Source organism: Stylophora pistillata, chromosome 11 (genome assembly GCF_964205215.1).
Source record: "Stylophora pistillata chromosome 11, jaStyPist1.2, whole genome shotgun sequence".
Lineage (NCBI taxonomy): Eukaryota > Metazoa > Cnidaria > Anthozoa > Scleractinia > Pocilloporidae > Stylophora > Stylophora pistillata.
The window spans coordinates 25,145,125-25,172,394 of NC_142529.1; the positions used below are offsets into that span (position 1 = coordinate 25,145,125).

Below are 27,270 nucleotides of genomic sequence, written 5' to 3' on the forward strand. Positions count from 1 at the left end.
CCTGTTATAAAATACAAAAAAATTAAAAACTAACTTAGACAAATAGCAACAACAATATGTAATCAAAAATTATAAAAATTTATCCTTACTTAAGTTAAATTTACTGATATAAAACTGATTCACCTTCTTACTAAACAATGATACTCAATCAATTGTCCTAATAGCTACAGGCAGGTCATTCCATAAATCCACAATGCGATTAAAAAATGAGAATTTAAAAACATTGGTTCTAAAGCGACCCTTGACAAGTATGGCTTCTGTGTTCCTCATATCGTACTTATATGATTTGAAGCTAACATATGATAGGAAATCAAAATCAACGTGCCCCTTCAGACATTTAAAAAAGAAACATAAATCTAAAACCTCCCTTCTAAACTCGAGAGGCAAAAGACCTAATTTTAGTAAACATTCTGGATAAGTTAAATCACATTTCAAGATAAATTTGGTGGCACGCCTTTGAACACGCTCAAGGGCCTTAATTTTTTCTTTAGTATAGGGAGACCAAACTTGAGATGCGTACTCCAGCTGCGGTCGTACCAACGATTTATATAGAATCAACATAGTTTTTTGGTCGTAATCAATGGTGCATGTTCTGTAGATAATACCCAACATCTTATTTGCTTTACTTATAGCAAAGTCAATGTGATCATTCCAGGATAAATTCGAAGAAACATAAACGCCTAGATCTTTCTCAGTTGAAACGACTGCAACCTGTGACCCGCTCAGATTATATGATGTGTGCATAAAACTCTTTTTCTTTGTCACGACAAGGTGCTTACACTCATTAGCGTTGAAATTCATGAAATGCTCAGACAACCAACCAGTTAAGCTTAGTAAGTCTCTCTGTAGAATTATCTGCTTTTAAGTTCCACTGTGCTTTTTGTGGTCAGCTCATATGCATAAGGATGGACAGTTTAAATTTCACTACATTATTGTGGCAATGTCAATAGGCCATTTTACAGTTGTGTACTTAGTTGCCAAGCCTTTGACTCAGAGTGAGGCTGAAGGTGACCTTGTTGTGATAGAGAACTGTATCTACTTAGCATGATAACAAAGTGATTTACATTTGAAAGGCAGCAAGGTTTGTATCATAACAAGGTCAACCCTAACCTCACTCCCATTCAAAGGCTTGGCAACCAAGCACACAACTGTAAAATGGACTATTTAAAAAACTTAGGAAAACTTTTACAGAGGAGCACTTAGTTTGTAGAAACGTTTCCTCATTAAGAATCAGTCAAGTCATATGTGTTCATTGTTAACAAGATTTTACATATAAAAATCTCTAAGTCCCTTACTCCTGTAGTCTAATCTTTCAGGATTCTAATTCCATAGCTCCTTAACATCAAACTTCATGCAAAAATAAATCTTTAACAATTATTCCATGAGTGCGCGTTGGATATGAGATGATAGATAGCCAACGAGGTGCGTAGTGCCGAGTTGGCTATAATCATCTCATATCCAACAAGCACGAGTGGAATAATTGTTTTATTAAAAAAAAAAACGCCCCCAAGATATTAGACAATTCTTCTTGACTTTATTTTGTAAGAAGAACCCAAATGTTACAATGTACAGATATTAGATTACTGTATATTGGCTCAATAATAGGAATTATTAAAAACTGGATCATTGGATAATGCGATTCAAGACTTTTTATTGGCTTAGCCATTATGGTATATGAGCCATAATCTACAAATATGGTAAGCATATATGCATCAGCTTAAAATTAAGAGCTAAAAAATTTAATAAAATTGAATAATTTAATTTAATGTCAACTTTTTAATAAAACAATTATTCCACTTGCGCTTGTTAGATATGAGATGACTACAGCCGACTCGGCGCTATGCGCCTCGTTGGCTATCTATCATCTCATATCCAACGTGCGCTCGTGGAATAATTGTTAAATATGCTCTGACTGAAGCCCCCCCCCACCCCACGCATGAAATGAATTTTTTCCTACTCCCCTTCTCCCCTGATTAGTGAGTAAAGAATGTAGATGCAGAGCAGAAGGAGAGGGGTCAGGAGCTAGGGAATGAGAGTTTGTCAAAAAGCTATCCTTTTTGAAAGAAAAAAAAGCTTTGAACGTCCCTTTGTCATGATCATCACATTTGACGTCATCTGTGACCTGTTACTGAATAAATTCACAGCATAATAGAATCCACTTGTCAATGATATCATTAAAAATAAAAAAAAATAAAAATAAATACGCAAATTGAAGCTCCCCCTTAGGGGCTTTTCAGCCACAATGTAAACTAACTAAATGCTTAAAAATCCCCACTGGCAGAAGGTAGACTAGTGGCCTATTTACAAGAGAACACCAAGGAGTTGAACTAAGAGCAACTGAGAACAAATTCAATGAGTGGCAGAGTAGAGGATTTGAATGTGAGACACTGGATTACAGCTCCAGCATCCTAACCACTTGGCCACGCTGCCTCTTAATCATTATAAGGGTAATGGTTGAAACGACCCTAGAATTTCCTAAAAAGTGTGCGAGCAAGGAATCTACAAAAGCTCTATTTACAATTCTACCTAGTAAGTCTGCAAGTAGATTTATTTCAAGCGCCCGCAGAATTTCATTCTGGTGTATTCATTTAAGTAAACATCCGGTTTCTTTTCATAAGATAACACAGTTATGATTCTAGACTTTTTGCCCTCTATAGGGGTAACACGATGCATTGAGTTATGCCCACAGAATACCACAAGTGTTCCTGGCTGAAGATCAGCTTCTTTCACTCCAAGACCAGACAGATCTTGTCCAGCTTTAGAAGCAAGTAGCACTTGCTTGACTAGGTCATAGTTTTCATTTCCAACTGATCTATTTGTAATAGAAAAATAATTTGAAATTTCATTTTTGATTGCTTCCAGCTAGAAGGAAACTCAGCTTAGCTTCCCCGTTAGCTCAATGGATAGAGTGCTGGACTGTTGTGCGGGAGGTCGAGGGTTCGAGCCCCGGCTGGACCAACACTCAGGGTCTTAAAATAATTGAGAAGAATATGCTGACTTTCTATAACATCAAGAAATGGTTTGATGTTCTAGTCTTCTCGGATAGGGACGAATAAATGGAGGTCCCGTCTCCTGCAGGGTTAGGGGCAGGAGATGTTAATTTCCCACCCACGAGATTACTGTGTGATGGATGTCCTCCCCTGGGGTGGGATGGGTGGTTAACAGGACCCCCATTGATACCAGTGTTAACCACACTGAAGGAGCTATCCTGTATAAATATAGATGTCTACTATGTCTACATGTCTCCTTAGCAACACTTAGACGGATTAACCCTCAAACCCCTGAGAGTGACCAGAATCTAGTTTCTCCTCACAATATCAACCTTAAAGGGTCAGCTTTAAAGGTCATGAGAAAAAAGGAAATGATCATCAACTAGAGGAGCTCTTGATTGTTAACAAAATCTCCTTGTCAGCACCTTAGGAAATGTATAAAGAACAGTATGGAGAATATACATACTGATGTTAGTGTGTGTTATTCTCCCCAGTAGCTGCTATACATTTCTTTGTAAATTATAAGTTACAGCAATTCATGTTAGATCAAGATAACGACTTCTACTGATTAGACTGTCTATTCTTATTCCTGGTTTGCTGGAAAATGTATGGATGCTATGGGTAGAAGTTGATTGTTGATCACTTCTGGGAATTAAAGGGTTTAAAACTGCATCATAAACTTCTGCTTTCACAGGAGGTGATTTGTTAACTGTACCTGAGAGTAGAGTTTTGGGTTTACAATTGATACAGTTGATGACTAAGTGTAGGTTGCTCCCATTGAATAAAAATGGCTTCTTTGATCATAAGTTTATCCAAACATGTGTGTGAGCACTTGGTTAGTGATAGGTCCTCTCATATTTTCAGACATCTACAAAATTCTCAACAATGCTGCAATCTATGTTCTGGTGGGTGTTTTAAATAACATCATGGATCATGCTTCCACGGCTCTCCAAATAAAGAAGCCAGTCAATGGGAGAAACGTATAATTAATCACAAACTGTATCACGTCAACCTAAAACTTTCCTTGCAGTGACATACATTGTTTTGCTTCTATTGTTGTTTTTGTCTCATGAGTATTTTGTTATAAACTTTAAATTCAACTTTGTACTTTTTAGATATTTTAACTGAAGATGACATAAGAATTGTTGAGACATTTCTTTTAAAAATTTCGTATACTTCTTACATTGATGACATATCTGCTCCTATCTAAGACCATTTTACCTTGTTGATGGAATGTATTGAAAACGTCCTCCACCATCTGGCGCTTGAAGGAGGAGTGTAACAGCGAACTCCCCCCGGTCAAAATGCCAATCAAGCCCATCATTTTCCCTGTAGACCTGCAAGCTTAAGGCTCCCAACGGATCAGCCGTACGGTAAAGCACGTCTTTGTGCAGCAAAAGTCGAACAAAATTTGTCATCTCTAGAGACATATAAAGCTGATTGAGCGGCGAGTCTGTCTTGATTTGGTCGTGAGCAATGCAACACTTACAAGATCGAGACATTATGTTTCGAGGATGATCTTTCTCGAGGAGAGAATCTTGACATTCCTCTAGATAGACGGTGTGATCAACTTTTTTACAAAATGCATCCGGTAAGGCTTCTTCTGCGTCTCGGACTGTTTGACGAATAGCCCAAGGAAGCATAAAACCTCGCAGCAACGCAATGCCGTTGTTGTTCAGTTCGCCCCTAGCACGGTTTATAACCTCCTGGAGAATGTGGCTCTCAGACTCTGCAATTGGATATCTTTGGTAGTCGACAATACTCCTAACATCACAGGCCATTGCGAATGATTAAGAATCTTTGCTTGTATCGATTTTTTTTTTTGTAGCCAATTTTTCTGAGTGAACATCGAAACGTCACGGTTTCCTGTTATAAACAAATCCGCTGAAAGAGTTACTGCATTCTCACATAATCGCGTGAGGCAGAAGTGCCAGTGCGTGACGAGAACTGGAACTTGAGTGAAGGCCTCGACAGACCAAACTAGACTGCAACCAGGCCTTTATTTATCTTCAGCACGCGCGTTTCTTGGAAAATCGAAAATACGAGGCCTTGAGAAACGCGAGTCGGCGATAGATCTGAGAGGCCTGGTAGTGTCACAGGTTGCGTTCCAGACCCCTGCACTCGGCTCACATCTTCGCACCGGCAGAGAAGACGGGTGTCTGCAGTCTCTGCAGTGCTCTCAGGCTAGGAAAAAACAAGCAGTATATCAATTATTATTCAGAATGATTCGTCGGCTTTCAATCCACTTGGTGCACTCTGTCGAGCATATAATAATTGGAGGTTTCAGTTGCATTGATCCAATTTCCTAGGATTTCTTGGCAGGATGGCCCTTGGTAAGTTCTCGTTTAATGATTAGAGGTCATAATCGCATATTGTAGAAGAAATTTCATGTTTTTCTTTTATTCAGTGTAATGTTTCTGTGAATTTTCCTAATTCTTGTTGTGAAGGTGACCTCTCCGCATAGCGTTCTCCACTCCTAAATGAATTAATTCCCCCACGTCCCACCCTGCGGATATAGATACTACAAGATGGCTAGCTGACAGAAACTTGCTTTGCTTAATTTTTGCAGCTTAGGAAATTTAGAGTTTTTCCATCTGTTTTCATTTGTACAAGTATTTCTGAGGATGCCATATTTCCTTGAATAAGTGCCCAAGTGCTGATTTAAAATTTTGGCTCCGAAGAGAGGGGCACTAAATGAAGGTCAAGGCTCTTATAAAGTTGGCACAATTAGAAAAAAAATTAAGAGAACATAAAATGCACCTTAAGGGCTCTACTAGCACATGTAGAACAAAATAACTGGAATGGAAACAAAATTATTCACTTGTACTTCATCCACTCTAAATTGAAGCATTGTAAAGAAAGTTGTAAAGAAAGTGGCAATAGAAACAGGTTTTCTTTTCATCCATACTATTTAAGAAAGTGAGGGAGGAGGGGGGGGGTGTTTGACATTATGGCCTGGGGGAGGCTGGGTGCTTATTGGTAAGAGGGCATGTATTGGAGCATGGGTGGTTATTCAAGGAAATGGTGTAATCAGTTTTACTACTAAGGCAATATTTGACTTAATTATGAGGCCCTAATAGAATAAATTCTGACTGGCGACATGGCATTGAAACAGGGACATTAGGGAAATGAAAATGCGACTTTGAGCACGACATTGATGAAATTGCGACAGCGACATCAGAACCTTCCGAAATGGCGATGTGACAAAGTTTGAAATTCAGACGGGCGACATCTATACCGCCTAAACAGGGCCTCAATTATGACCTTTTACACCCTAACATCAATATACATATTCCCCATGCTGTTCTCTATACATTTCCTATTATAGTGCTTACAAGGAGAATTTGTTAAACAATCAAGAGCTTCAGTTGGTAATAATTTCCTTTATTCTCATGACGTTACTGTTTGATTCAGGGGTGCATATTGTAAGGAGAAATTAGATGCTGGTCACTCTTAAAGATCAAATGGCTTCTTTTATAACTATTTGACATTGATGATGTGTGCTAAACTGTCTTGGAGAGATGAGAGTTGGAGATAGAGTTTTTAAAGTGACTAAGTGTGAGGAGGTGCAGGACAGACCGACAGTTCGGAAGGATGATGTGTTAAGTAAGAGACACCTTGAAAAATGTTATATGAATATATAGAATATAGAATATATAGAATGTGTTAATTAATTTTGGCAAATGACAACAAGTTTGAGATTTCCTTTCCAAAAAAAGTGCAATGCCAGGTTTTTCATTTTCTTGTTCTAAACTTAGCTCCATGAGTAATAAACCAGCTATGCATCCAATTTCACCGAAAGGATATATTACCTTAGAGCTTTCATTTTCGTCAATATTTTGCCTTTTGAATCAGAAGTTATCTCGTTTTAGCAGATTTAGATTGGTACTCAAATTGCAACATTTTGAACAAACTTGTCGGTACCATTGAGTTTTGTGTTAGAGAAATTAAAAATTACCTTGGCCATTTATGCCATAGTCCTCCACCAATTTTGTTATTTTGGGATTTTATGTAATTATTGGGCTTGCCATCATTGTTATTTTGATCTTTAAATGCCTTGTTCTTCCAGACTCAGAATTCTTTGATTAACTTGAACTAAATAGCCCAAAGGGCAGGTTGCATTTTTTTCACAAGCATTTTTAAGCACAAAGAAAGAGTCTTGCATTTCAGGAGTAATGAACTCAAGGTAAAATGTTTTTCTACTCATGCAGTATCATCTTGTCTTTCATTGTCTCCTGATATGTAGTTTGCACTTTCCCATTCAGCTATGAAATTCAATGTCAGTCTGTATGTATTTTTCCCACTTTACGCTATAGTGGTTTTCCAAAAAAGAAATTTGGATTGATTCAATTACACAAAAAAACTCAGTTTTGACTCAACAGCATCTTTTCAAAAGCATTTCACAGATTTTTTTAATAGGCATCAAAGAGCTTGAGGTCATTGTTTACTTCACCACTGAACTGTGTTCAACTTCACTCAGCAACAAAATTAACTGACATGTAAAATTTGAATCACCTGCTGCTGTTGCTGCTGCTGTTTTTATTATTATTTCATGGAACATTAAAAGCCAATTTACACAACCTGCATATATCAGCGTTAGCTAATCTTGGCGGGTATTAGTAATAACTAAGTAAATACTACACATTGTAAGCATAAAGAGATTTCATTACTACTACTGTAACAATATTACTGCAGTCATAAGCTATGCATTAGTTTACTACATTATAAGCTAAAAAGAAGTACATATTAATTTATTATAGAAAACCTTTAACTCACAGAACTGACCAAGACAGAATTTCTCCTTACAATATCAACATACAATATCAAGCAGACAAGTGATGTGGATATATAAAGAAAAATAACAATTCAGGGATCCCTCAATTGTTATTTGTGCAATTGAATCAATCCAAATTTCTTTTTTGGAAAAGCACTATAGTGGGAAAAATACATACAGATCGACTGATATTGAATCAATTGATCTAATACAAAATTCTCTAAAGAATTGTATGGCACACAGTTAGGAGAATTACTAATGAGATCTTGAGTGATATGAGTATGATATTGGTTTCCAAGTGCAATTTAACACCAAATTCCGCACCAGGTCAGGTAATGGATTTCCATTGAATTGCGTAATTGAATAAATATAAGAAAAAAAGCTGTACTGAGTTACAGAAATGATATTGTTTGTTTTTTTCCTTAGCTGCACAAAATAAAAAAGTGCAAATCAATATCACTCATTTTCAACTTGAAATTCCATGCTAAATACAGTAATAGCCCGCATATAAGAACCTGGGTTTTAAGAAACTGTTAGGCTAAAATTTTATATTTTAAGCCCCCTCCACATAAGAACCTTTTTAGGCTAAAATTTTAATTTAGGTTCTTATCAGTGGGGTTGCTGTAAAAGTGAATAGGTAGAAACTGCTGAATTAAGATCATCATCTATTTAAAAGTAACTTGACATAACTTTTTTTTCTTTCAAGCTTATTAGTACCATATGTCACTCTATTAGTACCGTATGTCACTCTATTGTGTCTGCCATTCATATAATTCCCCAAGTATTTACAAGTACTGTACTCTACTACAGTATCAAAGAAAGCTTTCTGACCATCTCCAACTCTGTGAGAATCACAAAATGTCAAATATAAAATATCAAAATATATCCCAATGAAATAAATAATTGCAAAATATCAAAACAACGTAAGCTCCCAATGGGAAATGTCTCAGCAGTTCTCAAGTCAATGTGAAGTCATTTAAAGTGATAGATCCTTTAGATACAGCATATCAATATTTGTTTTTGCTTGTGGCTGACAGATAGATATATGAACAATAAGCGTTTTTATCTTGTTGAGTTTTCTGTGATTCACTGAATTTCACAAATAATGGTACAAATAAATGATTTATACTGTATTTTGAGATAATATTTTTAATATATGTAGTATATTCAGATGAAATTCTTATGAAAATATAAGAACCTATTTTAAGAACCTTGGTAGCCTAAATTTGCTTTAAGTACCATTTATATAAGAACCTATTTAGGCTAAATTGAAAAATTCAGGTTCTTATACGCAGGCTATTACTGTAGCTCGCTTTGTTAACCAATCAGATTGCAAGATTTTATTCAATTATGTGATTCTATGTTTATAATTGGCTCAGTTTTTCTACCCAAAAGAAGCTGGTGATGCATGTTTTAGAGAAAACACTTTAGTCTAAGTTGAAACCAAAAATAAATCTGTTTCACTCTAACCAATCACAAATCAGGTATAACCAATTGGTAATTTCTTTTTACAATATCGTTTAAACATTTATGCAGACAGGTAAATGCATGAGAATAATATAATGATAATAAAAAGATATTGATTAATGAAGGAATATCAAGTAAAATTCACAAAGCAACCAGGTGGACGATCAGACAATTGGTTTGACACTTAACTCTGGTTCAAAGATTTAATGAACCTAACAGAGAAGTTGCAATTCACATTAAACCCTATGAAGTTGATTTAACAACAAATTCTTAGAATTTATAGCAAAAAATGTTCGGTAGACAGTAAGGAGAATTTAAACTTTGAAATTTTTGGGACTAACTAAAGGGTAACAACAATTATGACGAGTCGAGGAAGACTGGGTGAATGACTGAGTTCTCATTACTTGTATTAGGTAGCTGTTGTTATATTACTTCAAGGTTATACCACTTGGTCTCAATCATCAAATATTGCCATTAAATATTTTGTCGTAAGTCTGAAGAACAGGTAAATAAATTGCCACTGATCGTTATGAGTGCCTACTCTCTGTGATGACTGCTGTTTTTAACACATATAATTTAACTCCTAACAGAAGTGATTAAAATATAACTTCTTCCCATCATATCTAGACATTATCCAGCAAACAGGAAAGGAGAATACTCAAACTTATCACATAGAAGTTTTTATTTTGATCTAACACCACCCCTCTACTAACTATGTTGTAACCAATTTACAAGGAAATGTGTAGCAGCTAGAGAGGATAATTCATAATTAGATCTCAGGAGTTACAGGGTAAAGGGTTTAATGTAGTTATTACACAGGGCAGGGGAGATTCAACTGAAAGTGTGATTTCTGATTTATGAGGAAATGTGTAGTAGCTTGAGTGGAGAATTAGCAATTAGATCTTGGGAGTTAACCCTTTAACGCCCAGAAGTGATTAACATGTTTACAACTTCTCCTTGTAATATTTATACATGACCCAGCAAACAGGTAATGAGAATACTCAAACTTAGCAAGTAGAAGTTGTCACCTTGATTGAACTCCAAATTCTTGTAATTAATTTACAAGGAAATGTCTAGCAGCTAGAGGGGAGAATTCTTAATCAGATCTCAGGAGTTACAGGGTTAAGGGTTTAATGAAGTTATTACACAGGGCAGGGGAGATTCAAGTGAAAGTGAGTTGAGATTAACATTGGAATTCTTTAAATTAACCAAGTTAGCTTTATGAGTTTTAATTTTTTTTTTTTTTTTTCATTCAGATGGTGCCAGATCTCTGCTTTGGAATCAACATCTTTTATAAGTATGTCTTAAAGGCCTTTTTAAGTGGTGTCAACATTTGACCAACATTCGTTCACCAAAAGTTGAATGGATGTTGGGCAAATGCTGAACGCAAAAACAAAGTGGTGTGGAGGCCTTTTAAAGGCCTTACAAAGGAAAAGTTGAATCGATGTTGAATGAAAGTTTAAACTAATTTGAACTTGATTCAACATACTTTCATCAAGTTTTCAACATTTTTAACAATGTTGAACTACCTGTTTAAATGCACTGAACATTTGGTTCAACAAAATGTTGAATGCACGTTGAATCAAAGGTTGAAACTGTTTTTTAATGGGCCTTTATTGTATTTGATGTAAGGCTGTTTAGAAAATTTCAATCATATTTGAGACTTGCCCCCCACCTCCCCTACTGGGCACAATACAGAAATGCCCCACCCTTCCTGTTGTGTTGCTATTAAGAGGTCTGATATTTTGCTATTGTTATTCAAGGCTTGCAAATGTCTAACAACTCTTTAATATTTGGAATTCTTTGCCATTTATCAGAAGACAAAATCACATTTCTGCACTTCCTGTGTGAGTAAAATGCGGGTGGGAAATTTACAGGGATCGAAGTACTTTTGATTTCGGAAAGGAATTTCCCACAAGCCAATTAATAGGGAAAACCCCCCATTTGATGGACCATCTTCCTGTTTTTCATTTTCCTTTGCAGGTAGCCATTGCCATTTCCATAACTTATCAAAAAAACTCAACAAAGAAGTTCTTGTAAGGTGTAATATATTATAACACTCTTAAAAACTCTACATCACTCGACACATGTTGCTAATGACTGGTTGATCTTATCACTCAATTACTTAGGACATGCAGAATTTATGTTGTTTTTTGGAGGGTTAACGAAGCCTTAAACAGTCAAGATCTTTTAAATATTCCCTTCTTTTTACTTCTTAGACTTTTAACGTTACATACTTGTGAGAATTATTGTAAATAACCTTACTTGATTGTCGATCACAGCTCACGTACTCAGCGTATGTGAATTGATCCGTCTATAATAAGATTTTTTTGTGTTCAAAATTTTCCTGTTTCTTTCGAATTTTGACATCCTGATCGTGAAATAAATAGGGATACTCTAGGTATAAATTACTGGCACTGAATAATTTTTTGGCCTTTCAATAAACTATGAATGAGGGAATGAAACTACTGTAAACTCGAGAGAACATACGTTGTTAGTAATATAACGATTACAGTACAATCTCCAATATTTTGGATGACAAACCTAACTTTGTTATAACATGACATGCAACTGTTTTCCCTAGTTAAAAGCGTTCGATCGATGTATGTTCGTGTAAAGTTCGATCTGTGAAGTTCACTTCTACGCCGAATAGAAAATCCGGTTTTGAAAACCAGATCAAACCTCAGCTCCACGTGCTTTGAATGCGAAGTTCCGGTTTACCTATCTGTTCTAGCTCTCGCGATCAGACGTTCGTGAAAGAGCGATCAAACGCTCATTTCAGTAGACGAGACGTTTTCAGCAATTAAAAACAAAATCCAGTGTTCTTTTAACGGGTTTTAAGAGCTAAGCTGAAGTAGAAACTGCTATTCCTGAGGGCTGGTTCAGTAGCATGATTTCACATCCGCCCTGCACGTGATCCATAACTTGAATTTTCAACTGACAAACTTGCTTTCTTAGTTCGCAAACCTCGGTGTGTAGCTGAGAATTGATGTTTTTAAGATTGATAACTTTATCTTCCAAATCGGCTTCCTTTTCAAGCTTCCGTTTGCGGCATTTTGACGCAGCGACCCGGTTTCTCTGCTTCTTTCTTTCGTTCTTAACTGTTTCCTGTAACGCCAAATCGATCGGTGGTAGAGGTGGCGTTCCGGGGACGACTTGCGATTCGTTTTCTAACTTAACGTTGTCCAGTCGTGGTTGCTGAGGTGGAATCTGTATGTTTAATGCCGCATAACTTGTGCTGGGTTGTGCCGTTGCCGCAGAGGTCCTTTGAAAGTCTGGGAAAATCTGTGTCGCTCCGGATAGCGAAACCAGCGGAAGTGATTGTGTCGAAATTGTGGACGTGCCCGACGCGAGCATTGGTGTCGTAGCTGCTACTGTACTAGTGGTGTTATTTATCGCTGCTGTGGCAAACGATTGATTTAAAGCATTCAGTAACAAAGCATTTGTATTCACAACGCTTTGCGACGTGTTTTGTCCCCCAGCTTCTTGTTGCTGGTCGTGTAATTTTTGAAGCGCTTCTACGAACCCTCGCGCGTATGATTCTTGTTGCTCTGTCACAGAGGAGGTTCCTTTGAAGATTTGAGTCGGTGTTGGAGTCGTCAAGATTCCTCCATAACCCATAATCAATTTCTCCAGCTCGGGAGAACCCAAAGTGAGCAAATTCAAATCCGGAGAAGTTAGTAGTGCGCCTTCCAGCGAAGTTTGCCTCCGCGCACTCGGCGACGTGAAATCAAGTTTCAAGTTGCCTTTATCGTACGTCGCACTTTGAGAACTCGATGTTGTGGGCATAATTTGTTCGTCATACAATGATGCTTCCATTCACGAAGTCGGTCTGATGAAAATTCAGACGATTCAGCTGACTCAGAAATTTCAAGTTTGCTTTAACGTTTGCGACTACGCAACTTTTTATTTCCGTAGCAAACCATTCATATATGGTTTTTAGTCACTTTCTATTTTCGTCCCGTGTATGTCATCGCAAATATGATTGGTCGAAAGTACGAACTTTGTTCTTTGACGAGTGATCATTGGTTCTTTTTAATTAATTTTATCCGCACGTGATTTACGAACAAATGCGTATGACGTCAGTTAGAAAACATGCCGAAAACAAAAGAGCCATTTCCTAGGCGACAACCGGTAGCGCGAATTTTCCATGCAACAACTTCTTGCGAATTGTAGAATTTTCTTTGATTTTCAAGAGAGCACGAAACTCTCATAATTGATTCAAATCAAGCAAAGCATTGCGAAAAAAAGATTATTCCTCGCATTGCACTGTTCAAACATATCTGAGCAAACATTTGTAAAAAGTCGTTTCGAAAATTTATACTTTGCCCAAAGATTTCCCGGAACATCAAGAAGAGAAATTGGGGTTTTCAGAAAAGAGTTGAATTAATATTTTAAAACTATTCTTTTTTTATTTCTAAAGAAAACGTCGGTTTTTGTAGGAAACGACGACCAAAATGTTTAACGAAAAGGAAATTGGTCGCACCCAACTTTCAACTACTTCCTTCTATATTTTTCAGTTTTTGAGATATTAATTGTTCTTCCGAGAAACTGCAAGGCTGTGTTTAATTGGTCTTTCATCCTTTCCGATTCGTATTCACGCCCTATGTTGCAAAAAGCGTGACAAATAGCCACGGATGACGCGTGCCAAGGGCAATAGCTGGTTTCAAATTTCGTTCTGTCACCGGAAATGCATTTGGCAACATCACATCTATGTTGGCCAATGTTTTTTCTCTTAATTTCGTAATTTCTTTAGCAAGCTGGTAAGTGTTGAGACTTCAGTTTATAGAATGGAATTTCTTTTTGTGAAATGAAATCTAGTCTCATCGCATGTGTGATTATTTTTCAAATGTCACGTAGAAAATTGTATCAACCGTTTTGTGGCGTCATGTTCCACCCACAAGAGAAATCTGTGCATTGATTTCACAACTGACTATCAAATATCTTTCATCCTAGACTTTACATTTCTTTTTCATCGTTTCTCGGGGGAAGAAACGAACGTTTATATTCTCTGTAAAACGTGCCTCGAATTTCTAATATTCAAAGCTCTCGAGTTTGGTAAAAGGCAGGTGGTTTGAAATTAGCCTTGCCGCATTACCATAAATGGCGAAGAAATTAGAATTTGCCCGAAGCGCATTAAAGAAGGTCACGATTCAGAAATCTCTTACCTAATACAAGGTTTTTCTCCCCAAACAATTGTTGTGTTAGTTTACGAAAACAATTGAATAAAATCAGCTGGGTGTTTATTTCAAAGCGAAGTGTTTGTTGTTAAACATGCGAAGAACGAATTGAATATTCAGACTATAATATTGTTTACATTTTGAACCATTTTGGTACCAATATGTTGTACTGTTTGCAACATCACCGGATTAGACAGGAAGTTTATGCTGTCTGTAAAACCGAAAAAAACTGCCACGAAAATATTCACATTTCTGCTGTAAATTTTAAAGGAAAAATTATAGGAAATTAGAATTCGCCGGAGCATGAAAATTAACTCGTATTTGACCTTTCCTCGTAAGGTTTTTTTTTTCTTTTTAACACAATTCTCACGATAGATTTACCAAGTTTTTGCGACTGATTCACCACCATCGACATCTGGATTTGCGGAACCGTTGAACTTTATTTTTTAACCCTTTTAATTCCATCTCCTTGTGACTTCAGTGGTAGTGGTCGGATTGCGACTTAAGATGTTAGTATCATTTTCTGTTAATTTCCAATGATTTCAATGGGTTCTATGCTCATAGATGGCTCGTTCTATTTTAACAGGTGGAGGGGGTGGTAGAAATTGTAAAAAGCGACGAAGAATATGACCACAAGAAGCCCTTTTGGAAGAAATTTTTAAGATGCCTGAGAAGGCGAAGAAATTTCTTTTCTGCGAGAAATGCGTAAAAAATGAGAGCGAAGCATAGAGACCTCCAACTTAGAGATAACATTGATTGTCCTTGTGAATCTGTTTTTCCTTTTCCTCAGAAGGGCATGAGATGGCGCCGCCCCCTGCAGAACAATGCGGAACGTTAACGAGGTGTGTCCTTTAATCAAACAGGAAACAATCAGAAGATAAAGCCGTAGACAGGAAAACTCGTGGTTTTTGTCTGAAACGGTTTCTGAAACGAAATGTTTATTGATAAGAAGCCGCCAGACATGTTTGGGTTAAACGATCACGCGGTCTCTTCAACAGTGACGTAAAAATCGCCAATATATCTCATCTCGGTTTTTTTTTTTTCTTGTTTGATTTCCTCTTTGAGGTTTTTAGTGAAGTGAACTGTTGTGAAAGAAACCATCAAGCCGTGCAGATGCTTGAATGGCCGCTTATGGGACTTTCCGTTTTGGTGACCCGTTCGCGACAAGATGAGAACCATGTCAAGTGCGTAAAACCGGAAGTCGGAAGAATTTGACGTGTATTGGTCACGCGTTCGTCAGTAACGCAAGTTTGTATTTTTCCTTGAGATTGTGTTCAAACACTCAACGATGTAAATGCTATTTTCAATGAGAACTGGTCGGTTCTGGTGGCGAAAAGTATGGAAGTAAGCAAACATTTTTAGCGAAGCTTCGGAATATTCTAGAGATGAGGAATGCAAGACCATACCAGATTAGAAAACGGCAAAAGTTTTTGGCGGGAAAAATTGACCACCTGCGTCGGCTGCCAAAGGGCTGTAAACAGCAACAATATCAACCAAGTTTTCTTTATCAGTTGTGGAAGAATGAATACTTGCCATCAAACATCGACTTCAACATCGTCAGACGCTTGCTTTACGCCGACCGAGGACTCAAACGCGTTGCCGAGAAAGATGGGCTGGAGTTCCTCAACCGTAGATGTCGATCGCAGTTCAAAAAGACTCAGCTCGGTGGAAAACTCAGGACCGTATTTTAAACGTCGTAAGACGCCTTCTTCGTGTCCTACAACGAACAATGAACATGTTATTACAAGAGGAAAGCGGTCTTTAGCTACGGAATCTGAAAGAGACGAAACAGAGGGTATGAACGCAAATGATGTTGTGAACCAGAGTGGAAATGTAGCTGACATACGCGATGATAGTCCTTCGGCTTTAGAAATAAAGGTGACGAATCAAGAATGTTTTTTCTTTCTTTCTTTTTTTCAAACGAGGTAAAATTTAAGAAAATGAAACAAGGACATAGAGAACCCCTACAGCCCCGTACTTCATTATACAATTATATATACAGTTCTTGGATAAAAAAAAAAACAGTGGAGAAAAACGATAGATTGCCTTTGGGACGGTGGCTTTGTTTTACAATAGTTTTGTGCTGTACCAAAATCTCACCAGAACAGTAAAGAAAAAAACAAACATGCAAGCAAGTAGAAAAAACAAAACAAAGCAAATGAATGAATGATCATATTACAGAGAGAAACTTAGAAGGTAATTGTTCAATAACAAACGAAACGAACATGTGTCTATCGACATTTTGTGTCTTAGAAAATGTCCTAAAAAACCAACCAAACAAAAAAAAAAATGAAAAGATTAGGGAAACGGAAGCAAAAAAGCTACAACAATGCATTTGTTCCTGCAAAATAGAACTCCCATGAAATGTTCATGTATGAGACATGTGCTACATTTATTTAGTAACTATTTAATTGGCAGTTACTTATTTTCCCTAAATATGATTTTTCTCAGCGCGTGTTGTCAGTGGTTTGGAGTAAAGGAAACTTGGGTTCCTCTTACTATGATACAGAAACTTCACAACTGTATCTCCAAATGGATGTTGTGGAGACAAATGATTTCCAGTTTCTTAAAAGAGGTAATTGGAACTGGCTTAAATTGACCCTTTGACTACTAACAGTGACCAGAATCTGATTTCTCCTTATTGCTTATCAATATCACTGCCAAATCACACCATGAGATTTGGGAATAGAGGAAATGATCACCAAGTATTAAGCTCTTGATTGTAAAGCAAATTCTCCTTGTCAGCACCTCAGGAAATGTATAGAGAACAGTATAGAGAATATGTATGTTGATCATGACGTTAGGGTTGAAGGTTTGATAACAAGGTATGCATCCCAATGATAAAAAGAAAATAATTCAATACTGGAAAATTATAGACAAACGATCGATGTTTCGGCCTTATCACACAGCCTTCATCTGAGGTTTCCTGATGAAGGCCGTGTGATATGGCCGAAACATCCATCGTTCTTCTATAATTTTCCAGTATTTGAATTATTTTCTTTTTATCATATTCTCAACTGGATGACTGATACAATTCATAGCCATATGCATCCCACTGTTTGGATACTTGTAGTAATTCACAGATTTGTGGTAGCTAGTCATGTAAGAAGAGATATTTGGAGAGTGGTTATAACAACTTTCCTCTTTTCCAGTCAAAGAACAGGTTCAGGCCAATGTCATTATAACAAGTGCAACACAGGATGAAAGATTGCTTAAGATCTTAAATGGGCAAGGTATGCATCATGCATATCTGTCTTAATACATAATATTTATGATAATAATAAATTATGTTTATTAAATTTGTCAGTGTCACTTCCCTTCTCATATATTTTTTTAAAGGATAATTTTGATGCACGTTTTTTTTTTTTAAATTCTTTCAATATGAACTAGTAGTTGCTTTCATGATTTTTATATGTAGGTCATTTTTGCTATCAAAGTTAGTTTGGGTCTGGTGCAAGTCTGATCCTAGAGAACTGAATTTAATAGATATATTTCGTGTCAATTAATTTGGAAATGTACGAGAGGAAAAACCATTATCCATGCGAAGTTATTGTAGTGTTTTAAGTTTTTAAATAAAGTTATTATGTTTAAATGAAAAGGTCGTCTATTGTGAATTAAAGACGCTGGAACGAAAAAAAAATTGTATTGAGGCCAGAAAAAGAATTATTCAGGCAATGTATTAAATTTGTCAATTATTTTATTCATGATTTAATTATTACAGGATGATATGATTAAACAGTAGAGTGCACCTTATGAGCCTAAGGGCCATAGACAAGATGTTGTGAGGGATGTACATCATAAGAGTTTATAAACCACAAGCCAGAGACTGTTTTGTCAACATCCAGAGTGCTTTATTACTAAAGAGCGGTCCAATACTTTTATAAAATAGCTCTGGGTTTTTTCAAAGCAACAGTGACAAGTTTTGATCAGTCAGAACATATATAGAGTCTAAGTTATTTTATAAACAGAAATACTGATGGTGGGAGTCTTTTTTTCTGATTTCAGAGGGTGAAAACAATGATGAACAAATTTGTGAGACAAAAGAAGTTGAAATTCTTCCAAGCATAGATTTTTGTGAGTTTCAATGAAGAGCAATGTGTTCTATACTTAGTGTTTGGGCCATGTTTCTGAACTTAGCTGGCAAGGTGTTAAATTGATTAGCCAGTGTAGTAATACAACTGAGAATGATACAGTATACACAGGAATAAGGAAATTTTTTGGCAACTTTTTTTCTGTTCATGGCTGATATTGACACATAGTAGTGATAATTACAAAGTGAAAACTTCAAGTAAAGTTTTCTGTAATGATTTCAGTTACATGCCAGAAATAACTTTGAATAATATATACAAAATGGTTACTACAGTTATGTCATATAGCAAGGAGGTAATTTAACCAGCTTGTAAAGCTCCAATATAGTCATGCAGAAACTGCTCTATGCATTACTGATCATGCATGTTTCCTGGCCTGTGTAGCTTATGAAGTTTGCAAGAGAAGGATAACTGCTTTGAATGCATGCCTGCCAGGAATTCCACAGCACTTTACAGAAAATGAGCGAGATATACATATGAGCTCACTTGTCCCATTTGACAATGTCAGCATGGTATGGAATGGAATTTTATTTTCCTCATCAATTCATGTAATTCTAGACTTTCTTTTAAATCTGAAAGTTAAGGTAATTGCTTCAAAATAAATCAAGTTTTTCCCTGATCAGATCTTCTTTTCCTGTTATCCTTTAGCCTTTCTTCAGTTTTGTTCCATCCCTTTTTCTTCCCCTTCCTCTCATCCCCTTTTTGTCCTGTCCTCTCTCTATCACTCTTTTCTTCACATACATGAGGTAATATTACACTTTTGAGTGTTCTATAACTAATCAAGACATGCAAATTAATGTTCATATATTAAGGTGCGAAGTGCTGGTGCATTGATTAAATACATTGACAAGAAACGAATTGGTGTTGAAATGGAAGATCCTGAAGTGAGAGTCCCCATTTTGGGCCTCAAAGTATTTTCTCTGTGAGTATGGTACCTTTGGTATTCTTTGGAGTATTATCATGATGGTGGCATGTAACACTTTATTCATTTAGTACTGCATACCCTTAGCAATCACTAAGTGTTACCTATAATCAGATCAAGCAAATTTCTGTGGCACTGAAGATACGCAGTTGCAGCCTTAACCCATAGCAGTGGGACTCAATGTTTTATTTGTTCAATTCTTAATGCTGTTGGTTTTTCTTGGTGAGAACAATACTAGTATGATATAGTAATAGGTACTAAATGTTTCAAAATTTTGTAAGTCAAAGGGATTATGCCCACATGATCTGCATTTGGAAAAAAGTTAGCCTCAAGTTTTTTCTTGTTCGTTATTTGCAGTCTTTGTTTTATTTCTCTATCCTCAAATCCTGACTTGTTTTCCTTTGGCTTTTTCATTGCTCTTTGGTGTCTTATGTGGGGCAACTATTATTATTATAATGATTATTAATTTAAATATTGTTTTTAAATTAATAGCAATTTTTAACACTCTGCCAAAAATTTTGTGACACACAAGGAGCTATTTCAAGTTTCTTTTCACTGGACTACAATTAGTTAACCTAAATATTTCTATGTTTCTTTACTTTATGATAGGAGTGATCTTCTCATTGTGGATAACAATACTTACAGGTTTGTACTTGCATCTATGTTAGACAATTGAGACCATAGATAACCCATGCATAGGGTCTTTAACTAACTCCTTGTCACTCACTCACCTAATAACCATGCATTTTTTTAGTTATGCTCTTCAGAACAGCTTTCAAAGAAGAGAGATTTTTCAGATTCTGAAGAGCTTCAAATAAATTAGTGTCTTTAGTGCATAAATAGTTAAATAGCTAAAGACTTAAGAATTCAAAACATCTTTAAGCTCAAAGACCTGAAAGGTGGGGTAACTTAGAAGCCATAATGTTATAGTAAGTGTTATATAGTGCACTTATTTACTGCATAGCCAGTCATATGACTCAGTTATTGTAAAGTCCTCTTACTGTTGATTTTCCCCCTCTTTGCTTATTAAGTGCTTTACAGATTTTTCAAAAGGAAAGTCACCCCTCTGTGTACAAGATGGGAGCAGGGAACAGTGGTGCCAAGGAAGGACTATCTCTCTTTGGTAAATTCAATAAGAAGTCTGTGTTGAACCACACTTTCTGCATAATCACAATGAGATATCAAGCTCTTTCACTCAAAAGCTTCCTTTTCTCTCATGATTGGCACAATTTGACCTGGTCAACCTATTTGGCCTGCCTGTGATATTTGAAAAAACCCTTTTTTCCTGTGATATTATGTAGATTTAATTTCAGTAAGAAGGGACAAGGGGACTTAATGTATCAAAAAGATTTCAGTTGAAACAATTATCTGGATTTTGTAAGTGATTTTAATGGTTACTAGACCTTAAATTGATAATTATATACTTGTGAAAGAGGTTAAATGAAATACTATCTAGAAATTTTGAAAAGAGGTCTATACTTCCTAAAAAATTTGATTGTTGAATTTGTCTTTGTAGGCATTACAAATAGAACAAAATCAGCAATTGGGAGTCATATGTTGAGGTTTGGCTTTGAACTCATCAGGCATCATTCTACTTTCAAAGCTTTTGTTATCTAGATCTTTAAGTGTATTTGCAAAGTACAAAACTTTTTCCTTTGTGGTTTTTAGTGCAGCAGTACTGTGTGTAATTTCATGGTTGATGAGAGAGATTCATGTGCATTGATTGCTCATCTAAAACCGTACTTTTTAAGGTTTTCATCATAATACTGAAGTACTCACTTTTTTCTGAATGGACAGTACATGATTTTGAAAATGTATCTGTAGAGAAAAAGCACAGAAAAATACAGTTACTTGGATTCAATTACCCGTTTATATTATGCTAAACAATTATTCTCCTCTTGCTCAGAGAATAATTATTGTCAAATCATATTGTATTGTTATCTATTAAATTCTGTTTTCCTACTTTCTTCCTTAAAGCTTCTTAATATACTTTTATTCTTAACTATAAACTACAGAATGTGGTTTTTACGTCCCTCAAGAAACATCAATCTTCTGCAACAAAGACAAAAGTCAGTATCCTACTTTATGAATCTTAGAAATGCAGAACTGGTGGCATCTCTACAAGATTGCTTGAAACACATCAAGAACGTCTCTGTAAGTTTACCGCAGTAATAACCTCCTTGTCCTCATTCTAGTCCATGAAAACGTAAAATTATATTTGACGTACATAACATTTAAAGACAGTTGTTATGTTATGCACACATTGTATGGACTGACTCACCAATGGTTTCCCTGTGGCTCACTGGTTAATGGACAACGATTTGAAGCTGCTACCGTTTTGGTCGTTACTGCAAGTAAGAAAACATTTTGGCAACTAAATTAGCAGCGTAAAGGTCGCTAATTCGGGGACCAGTGTTCTGTGGTCCTGCGGCAAATCGATTTTTATAAGTTTAACTGCACTGTGTTTTGTATTGTATTGGTAATCACATGATTTCGAGTGCAATTTGGAATAAATAAGCACGAGTAAATTTTTTCAAAGACTAACAAAATTGCATGAGCCCGTAGGGCGAGTGCAATTTGCGGTCTTTGAAAAAATTTACAAGTGCTTATTTATTCCAAATTGCACGAGAAAAACATGTGATTATCTATTAATAATATACATGAAAAAATATGAGGTAGCTTCTCATAACTCCGCAGAAGAAGAGCGCGCGCATCACGTGCAAAAATAATTTATTCAAACCCTGCAAGTGACATTGACCTTGAAATTGACATTGACCAATCATTCTGACCAATCAGAATGTCTGGTTTCTTTCTTTCTTTGCACTGAATTAACTCTATTCAGCACTAAATTAACTGAAAACTGCATTCATCGTAACCAATCCGAACTGAGAAATTTTTTCATGTATATTATTAATGGTCATAAGTGAGGTAAACATTTCCTTAAGATACTGCTCATAATCTCTCGTGTTTTTGTATAAAAATTTGCGCCTTTCAACTTGGTTGCTTAAGCCGTAAGTTGTCGCACGAATCTCCAACAACAAATGCCACCCTGACTGCAGTGTGATCAGTACGTGTAGTACGTTTCTTTCCTCTTTTTTTTTTTTTTTTTTTTTTCTGGCGGCGAATTTGAAGGGCAACTTTGAAAAAACGCTAAACTTGGAGCCTTTGTCAAATGATCGCCATCTCTCTCTGATATATTGAATATGAGTTCTTGAATTGAACTTCGTCACTTAGTATGCATATTTATTTCACCGCACAGGGAATACTATCAAGGATGACTACAGCACAAGCATCTGTTGGTGATTGGCAAGCTCTCTATAAGGTATTACTAATACTACTATTTATTAATGAGACACCAAAATTTCTATAACATGATCTGTTTGATTACAGACGGCCTATAATGCAACTTACATTGCCGACCTTTGCAGAAGGATTCCCGTAGATATTGCAATTGCCAAAAAGGTATAGTGAATTGTTTCCGTTTAACTTTCAATTTCGAGTCTCGTTTGCTTAACATTAAACTACGGCGTTTCTTCTGGTAATTAGTTTTAATTGTGCGTTGATGACGCACAAAACTGAATTTTTGGTTTGGGAAAAAAATGCCAATGATTTTATTTTATTGTCCTACGGCTTACGAATGCACTGAGATAGATGCAGAGGCCAAACAGATAGTGTGCAAGACTCAGGGGCGAGAGGTCTGGGTATGAGACCTGGCCGGGTCACCGGTCAATGTGTTGTGTTTTTGGACAAAACAGTTTACTCTCACAGTGCCTCTCTCTACCCCCCACCCTCCTCCAGGAGTCTAAAGGGGTACGGGGGGGGAACCTTACGATGGACTGGCTTCCCATCTAGGGGGGAGCAGTAATACTCCTGTTCGCTTCATGCTTAGGAAATTTATGTAAGTTCCGGCTGGATGGGCCATTTAGCTTGAATGCAGACCCTTTTTTTTACCCATTTTACTTGTCTTTCTCAGATTGCTACAAGTTTTACGGACGAATTGCTTCAAATTGGGAGCCTGATGAGTAAAATTGTAAGTATCCGTCTACATCTGACTCTTTTTTTGTTGTGCCCGACTTTGCCTTTTTGAATTCTAACTGACTCGAGTTTTCTTGTCCCAGATTGACTTCGATGAGTCGACAGAGCAGAATCGATTTGTTGTTAAACCTGGAGTCGATCCGGCTTTGGACGAAAGTAATTACTGTTTAGTTATGGCTTAGGCCGTTACTTTAGAGGAACTCTTTATACCCTAGGATTAGTATTTATGCATATTCTCTACGCTGTTGTCTCTACATTTCCTACTGATATTCTGTTTTGGTTTATTTTGCATGCCAACAGTGTTCATTGTGCTCTAACGGATTGAGTTGCAAAATTGATAAAGTTGTCTTCTGACGATAGACTCTGCAAAAATCCGTTATTTTGCGCCTGTTTTCAGTGCTCATTGTTTCTTTTGTGGTGCAGCCTAAGCAAGCCATTGTGCCCGTGGTACCCGGCTGTCGTGAAGCTCTTCCGCCTTTTGGCCTTAACGAATCACATCGCATTTCTCTTAAACGACGCGCGCTAACCTTTGAAAATGTGTTTTACGACTACAAAAACGGTATTTTTTCTTCAATTTAAAGAGAAAAGAACATACAACGGCCTTCCCGACTTTATGACAACTGTTGCAAGAGAAGAACTGAATAAACTGAGCTCTTCCATTACTGAATGTAACGTCATTTACCTACCACAGGTAATTTTGACATCCATTGAGATATCAGGATTTGTTTTTCTTTGCACCGAAACATACTCTCTATGTTGTTTTTTTTTTTTTTTTTTTTAACATATTTCTTCTCTCCACAGCTAGGCTATTTGTTAGCAATTCCACGGTCACCTGAGCTGAAAGAAGAGAGTGATTTTGGCATAGATGGTCTAGAGTTTGTGGTGAGATGGCTGTTTAAAGACAAGGCTCATATACAGTGGAATCCTGTATAGGGCGGGCTACCACAATGACTGCTCCGTTTTACAAACTCTTTCTCCCATCTTGTTTCATTCAGAATTATGCTAAAACAGTAACTTTCTTTCGATTACTATTTATACCCATTCTGTAACTTACTGTGTTTAGAACACTATATGTACTTTCTAAACCAAAGCTTGCATCCCAATTTTCTTTGTCCTAGTTCCTAAGCAACAACAGGCTCCACTACAAGAGTGCTCGTACGAGAGGTAAGAACTTTGACGATGTACCCTCCTTTCCAAGTTTTCCACTTTGATTTTTTCTTCATTAGAGTTAATCAACTGTTGTTGATTATTGTTTTTGTTTACATATGTCTTTGTATAGTATATACTTATGGGGGCTGACCTCGCTGAGACTTCGAGTCCCTACGTTAGTCCCTCATTTAATACCTTTTTATATTATTTTTATCATTATTCTTTGTCACTAAATGGAAGTTACTATAAAATAAAATAAAAGAAAATAAAAGAAACTAAAATAAACACACCTATGCATTTTGTGTTTCAGAGCTAGATAACCTTCTAGGAGATACACAGTGTGAGATAACAGGTTTGTTAACCCTCTTACCCCACCCCTAAGAGTTACCAGCCAATCCTCCTTGTATTTAATGCTTCCTGATATTATGGTATCGCTACTGAGTCAATCATGACGGCGATGATAGGAAAAGAAATTATCAACCACTGAAGTTATTGATTGTTACACAGATTCCCCTTATTCGATTACTACTCGAAATATGTGGAGAGTAGCATTAGGAGTGTGCATATCATATTGATAGAAAGTCGATTAAAGGTTAAGTCCTATTCCTTCTAGTCCTGGTCCCAGTCCTCTTAGTCCAAGTCCTAGTCCTAGTCCTCTTAGTCCAAGTCCTAGTCCTAGTCCCAGTCCTCCTAGTCCAGGTCCTAGTCCTAGTCCCAGTCCTCTTAGTCCAAGTCCTAGTCCCAGTCCTCCTAGTCCAAGTCCTAGTCCTAGTCCTAGTCCAAGTCCTAGTCCTAGTCCTAGTCCTAGTCCTCTTAGTCCAAGTCCTAGTCCTAGTCCCAGTCCTCCTAGTGCAAGTCCTAGTCCTAGTCCCAGTCCTCTTAGTCCAAGTCCTAGTCCTAGTCCCAGTCCTCTTAGTCCAAGTCCAAGTCCTAGTCCCAGTCCTCTTAGTCCAAGTCCTAGTCCTAGTCCTCTTAGTCCAAGTCCTAGTCAATCGCTGATAATTCCCCTTCCCTTTCCTCCCCCCACCCCTCCCCTCCCCCGCTCTCCCAGAGACTTCCCGGATCTCGGAGACGGCTTAAATTAAATACATTAAAGATTATCTTCACTGGTTTATTCTTCAGACCATGAGACCGCCATCATGCATCGCTTACAGACTGTTATCTTGGAACACACCAAAGTGCTTATGGATGTCATGGAATGCTGTGCAGAGCTGGACTGGTATGGTGCTAATCTGTTTGAAAATTTCAACCCTATTGCTTTCAAGTTCGTTATTTTGAATTCTTTTTGCTAGGTGCTCATGTACAAGGAGTTGTTTTTGTCTAATTTTGTTTTCAGTTTAATTTCTTTGGCTGTATGTGCCAGGGAGAACAACTATGTCTGTCCCAAGTTGACAATGGATTCAGTGTTGAACATAGAACAGGGCAGGTGGGTCTTGTCAACTCTTGGTTAAGGTAGGCTCGATTACTTGCCCATGATCGCAAAATGAGCCCGCGCTCATCCCCTTCCCCCTCCTCCTTCCCCCTTCTCCCCTTGCCCCCGTCCCCCCTTCCCCCCTCCCCCCTTCATTGCTGTAAATTCCGCCTTGACTCTAGGTCTTTGGTATGACAGTGGAGGTCGACTCAAAGGAAAAGATAGATCCAAAAAGTCAAATATAACACAATGATATAAATCAAAAGAAAACTGTCGATACCATAACACAAATAGCTTGATCGATTATTGCGGTACTAACAGTTGTGGTATATTTTTAAGTAACACGAAACATCGCTTAGAATACTTACCCATCACGAAGGACTCCGCGCAATTTTATTACTCCAGTTAAGCACAAAATGGTTTTTACTGCATTTCCGAACAAGCTCTATCTTTTTATTTCAAAGCTTCCCTCGTTGGAATCTTACGTGAAGTTTTGAAAAGTGTTTGTCTCATTACCTTAGGCATCCCTTACAGGAACTTTGTGTCAATCTGTTCGTTCCAAATGACACTGTGTTTGAAAAAGATAAAGGACGGATGAAGGTGTTAACGGGACCGAATGCCAGTGGTAAAAGTGTCTACCTTAAGCAGGTGAACATTGTGAAAAGTTTAATCCTTACATTCGACATTATGGCGGACTGATGGTTTGTGTGCTGGATTATAATAGAAATGGATTGTAAACAAAGCCAAATGAAAACAACTGTTTCTTTGAAAGGTTTTCAGACGTAAAGGAGATCTTCTGTTGGATGTCATGCGCCATTCAACTTCTTTCCCTTAACTTTTGCTCAAATTTTCGTCTAATGTTTGGGGCCCTTCTTTTGTCAAGAGAGAACGTCAACTTCGTAAATTTCCCCCTCCTCACCCTTTACAATGTTTTTTTTTTTGTTATAGGAGAATAAGGCATTTTTTACGTGAACCAGGGCGCACTGTAAAGAGGGAGTTGGGGAGGGGGGGGGGGGGAAGGGGAATGCGGAAGGTAGTTGCAGGTAGTGTTTTTTTTTTGGTTTTGTTTTTTTTGGCCTAAATATGCGAATTTAAGATTTACATTCCTTAACTCCTCAGAACCCTTGAACCACTGCGAGTGACTAGCATCTAATTTCTCATTTCGATATTACCCCTGATTTCCACATCAAGGTCACAAGAATAAAGGAAATGATCACCAATTAAAGAAGCTCTTGATTATTGAACAAATTCTCA

General features: G+C 37.0%; 3 protein-coding genes and 1 long non-coding RNA gene across 7 annotated transcripts in view; 2 read left to right on the top strand and 2 right to left on the bottom strand.

Moving 5' to 3' along the window:
* Positions 1–1,492: 1,492 nt before the first annotated feature.
* On the bottom strand, positions 1,493–4,771 carry LOC111324066 (uncharacterized). Its single transcript, XM_022927555.2, has 2 exons — positions 4,212–4,771; positions 1,493–2,812 (listed from the first exon to the last, which is right to left on the bottom strand). The coding sequence occupies exons 1-2, from the start codon at positions 4,769–4,771 to the stop codon at positions 2,548–2,550; spliced, it is 825 nt and encodes a 274-aa protein (XP_022783290.1). The 3' UTR covers positions 1,493–2,547.
* A 415-nt stretch (positions 4,772–5,186) lies between these two features.
* LOC148720812 (uncharacterized) lies at positions 5,187–15,626 on the top strand. Its single transcript, XR_015993479.1, has 5 exons — positions 5,187–5,323; positions 6,405–7,176; positions 10,488–10,528; positions 15,202–15,253; positions 15,485–15,626. It is a non-coding gene; the product is annotated as an uncharacterized LOC148720812 (long non-coding RNA).
* On the bottom strand, positions 11,263–13,154 carry LOC111324065 (transcription factor Jun). The gene has a single exon (XM_022927554.2). It carries the CDS (start codon positions 13,048–13,050, stop codon positions 12,076–12,078), a length of 975 nt encoding a protein of 324 aa, XP_022783289.1. The 5' UTR covers positions 13,051–13,154; the 3' UTR covers positions 11,263–12,075.
* Positions 13,205–27,270, top strand: part of LOC111324064 (mutS protein homolog 5) — a 21,777-nt gene continuing 7,711 nt past the window's right edge. The window contains exons 1-22 of one of the 4 annotated variants that reach the window (XM_088739595.1): positions 15,649–16,289; positions 16,863–16,986; positions 17,564–17,644; positions 18,417–18,485; positions 18,884–19,011; positions 19,312–19,421; positions 20,031–20,066; positions 20,453–20,544; positions 20,938–20,983; positions 21,437–21,575; positions 22,681–22,743; positions 22,812–22,883; positions 23,395–23,451; positions 23,540–23,612; positions 24,038–24,147; positions 24,258–24,338; positions 24,575–24,620; positions 24,916–24,957; positions 25,728–25,824; positions 25,942–26,031; positions 26,538–26,664; positions 27,136–27,270. The exon at positions 27,136–27,270 is cut by the window's right edge and continues 49 nt beyond it. In XM_088739595.1, the coding sequence (XP_088595721.1) occupies positions 15,804–16,289; positions 16,863–16,986; positions 17,564–17,644; positions 18,417–18,485; positions 18,884–19,011; positions 19,312–19,421; positions 20,031–20,066; positions 20,453–20,544; positions 20,938–20,983; positions 21,437–21,575; positions 22,681–22,743; positions 22,812–22,883; positions 23,395–23,451; positions 23,540–23,612; positions 24,038–24,147; positions 24,258–24,338; positions 24,575–24,620; positions 24,916–24,957; positions 25,728–25,824; positions 25,942–26,031; positions 26,538–26,664; positions 27,136–27,144 (2,178 nt within the window). In that variant the 5' untranslated portion in view covers positions 15,649–15,803 and the 3' untranslated portion in view covers positions 27,145–27,270. Of the gene's footprint in view, positions 16,290–16,862; positions 16,987–17,563; positions 17,645–18,416; positions 18,486–18,883; positions 19,012–19,311; positions 19,422–20,030; positions 20,067–20,452; positions 20,545–20,937; positions 20,984–21,436; positions 21,576–22,680; positions 22,744–22,811; positions 22,884–23,394; positions 23,452–23,539; positions 23,613–24,037; positions 24,148–24,257; positions 24,339–24,574; positions 24,621–24,915; positions 24,958–25,727; positions 25,825–25,941; positions 26,032–26,537; positions 26,665–27,135 lie in introns of all 4 variants that reach the window. The other 3 variants (XM_022927552.2, XM_088739593.1, XM_088739594.1) reach the window with 3 other exon arrangements.